The sequence below is a fragment of the Epinephelus moara genome, chromosome 8 (genome assembly GCF_006386435.1).
Source record: "Epinephelus moara isolate mb chromosome 8, YSFRI_EMoa_1.0, whole genome shotgun sequence".
In the NCBI taxonomy this organism is placed as follows: Eukaryota; Metazoa; Chordata; class Actinopteri; order Perciformes; family Serranidae; genus Epinephelus; species Epinephelus moara.
In genome coordinates, this window is record NC_065513.1 from 45,935,763 (window position 1) to 45,938,487 (window position 2,725).

Below are 2,725 nucleotides of genomic sequence, written 5' to 3' on the forward strand. Positions count from 1 at the left end.
TATATATATATATATATATATATATATATATATATATATATATATATATATATATATATAGTAGGTTAGTTAAATTAAATTAAAGTTTTCCAGCAATATATAAATTGAGATATTTTACAGCAACACACATGTAATCAACCCTAACCCATACAGTGGTGGTAAAGTTACTAAGTACATTAACACAAATCCTACTAATAAAACATGATGATGATTTCACCAGCTGTAGCATTAAAAGAGAGCAGCCCTCGCGAGCTGCTCTCTCCCTGCCTGCAGGGCTGAGGGACTGTTTGCGCTTTTACACACGGGTCGGTGGTGAAGTGGTGCACATGACTCGTGCTACGGACAGACGGACGGACAGACAACCACGTATCTAAAACAGGTAATACATCTGGCTACATCTTTCCCACATCAAAGATCCATGATCACCTACACTCGCTTGCGTAAAAGCGCACACAATTCCGTGCCCTCTCACCGCGGATGCTGTGATTTGATGGCCCGGTACTCATTGTAGCCCACTCTTTTAAGACCCAATAATAATAATAATAAGCTACTGTGGACCTATATGTCATGCCTTTTAATGAAATTACCAGAGGAGTTTGCTGCTTTGCGATGCTGCAAAACTGCGCGGCTACAGGAATTGTCAAGATATTGTTGTCATAGAAACGAAAACCCTCGTGAGCGTTTTTTTTGGGGGCGCACAGACGCTTCATCCCAGCGCGCCGCAGCGCCCTTCCAGCGCCTTTCTGCCAGAAAAGGCGCTATGTGGACATAGGGCCTAACTGTCTCACAGCAACATCTTTAACAGCCCAGAAACCTGCTGTTGAATGATGTTCAAATGATGCTCCATGATCTGCTGACATCATGATGATGGAGAGTCAGTTGGAGGATCAGAAGATGATACATTTCTTTTCGTATTTCTGTTTTAGTTTGTATATTTCTTGCTCATGTTTTGTCTTCAAGGTCTCTGTCTCTTCTTTCAGAGATTTTTCTTTGTGACTTGAGAGGTTTTGTAACAGACTGTACTCTTTGTCATGGCTCTCTTCATTCTCCTGCATCTGTCGCTCATGCCTTTTCTTCAGTTCCTGTATTTCCTCCATGTGCTTCTCTACCAGCGCTGTAAAGTCCTTGGTGTATTTCTGTCTGAACTCATTGAACTCTTCAGCTTGTTTTCTGGCCTCATCTTCATACTTCCTCTTCATTTCCTCCAGTTTTTTCTTATAGTTTTCCTCTAATTCTTTTCTCTCCTTCTCCTCTTGTTCTCTTCTGATTCGATCTTCTTCTTTTCTTTTCTTTTCATAATTTTCTCTTTCCTGCTCGTATTCTTCTTGGAGTCTTTTAAGTCTTGTTTGCTCCTCTTGTCGTCTCTGTTCATTTTCTTCATGTCGTTTGTCCCACCATTCTTGTCTTTGCTTCTCCCAGTTCTCTTTTTGCATTTTCATCTCTTCTTTACTTTGCTCCATCTCTCGGTCAAGTTTTTGTTCCCACTCCTGTCGTTGAATGTCTTCCTGCGCCTTCCTCTTCCTTTCCTCTTTGTCTCTAATTTCCTGTTCTTTCTTTCTCTCCTCACGCTCCTTGTTGATGTTTTCCTTCATTTCTTTAAGTTGTTCATCTCTCAGTTGTCTCTCCTGTTCAGTGTCAGCTTTCTGTTGTTCCATTCTTTTCTTCACTGCCTCCATTTCCTCCTCATGTTTTCTCTGAAGCTCCTCCCTCTGTCTCTGCATCTCTTCTTCCTTCTCCTTCAGGATTCTCTTCACTTCCTTCTGTATGGCTTCTTCTGCCTCTTGGAACATCTCTGAGGTGTAGCAGTTGCAGCCATTTTCCATCAGCATTCTGTTGGACTTCTCTATCAGCTCTCTGACTTGTGTGCGGTCTGTCTGATCTTTGTTATTGAAGACCTGGTATCTTCCTCCACAGTCATTTATCAGTTTTTTCAAAAAGTCATCACAGTCTTCAATGTAACTCTCAGCTGACTCACTGAGTTCGTCTCCTCTGGTGAAGATAATGATGATGAATTCTTGTGAATTCTTGCCAAAATATTTCTTGATCAGTTCCACAGTATCTTTCTCCTCTTGTGTAAAGCGGCCGATCTGCAGCACCAGTAAGAACACGTGAGGTCCAGGAGACAACATGCTGATGCATTTTACAAGCTCCTGTTGAACATCGTCATTGGACAGAGTCGTGTCAAACAGGCCGGGGGTGTCGACCACAGCGACAGGTCGTCCATCAATCTCTCCTGTTGCTTTCTCACAAACCTTAGTGACAGACTTTGACCAGGCTTTAGATTTAAAATGTTTTTTGCCCAAAATGGTGTTTCCAGTTGCACTCTTCCCACTGCCAGTCTTCCCAATCAGCACCATCCTGAGACACTCTCTGCTCTGACTGATGTCATCAGTTCCCATCTCCTTTTTCTGTTTGAGATCCTGCAGTTCAGCTTTAAGTCTTGAAACATTCTCCATCTGAGCCTTGGTGAACGTGTCCTTTATGAAGCATCTGGATCCTTCATCTCTCATCTTTTCCACAGCATCCAACAGCTCTGGGATCTGCTGCTGGTCCTTGATGTTGAGAACAACATATCTTCCTCCACAGCTCTGACAGAGCTCCTGGATGTCTCTGTTCTTCTTTATAAAGTTGACAACATCTGGAGTTGTAGGATCTGACTCCACAGTGAACAGGATCAAGGTGAAGTCATTGACTCCAGAGCTGAATGTGTTCCTGATGGTCTCTA

The 2,725-nt window shown here is 42.6% G+C and overlaps 1 protein-coding gene across 1 annotated transcript in view; it reads right to left on the reverse strand.

Annotated features, from left to right (window-relative positions):
- Positions 1 to 66: 66 nt before the first annotated feature.
- The window catches only part of LOC126394934 (GTPase IMAP family member 8-like), a 17,217-nt gene continuing 14,558 nt past the window's right edge, over positions 67 to 2,725 (reverse strand). Inside the window, exon 8 of the mRNA XM_050052075.1 lies at positions 67 to 2,722. Within this exon, the coding sequence (XP_049908032.1) occupies positions 888 to 2,722 (1,835 nt within the window). The 3' untranslated portion in view covers positions 67 to 887. The remainder of the gene's footprint in view (positions 2,723 to 2,725) is intronic.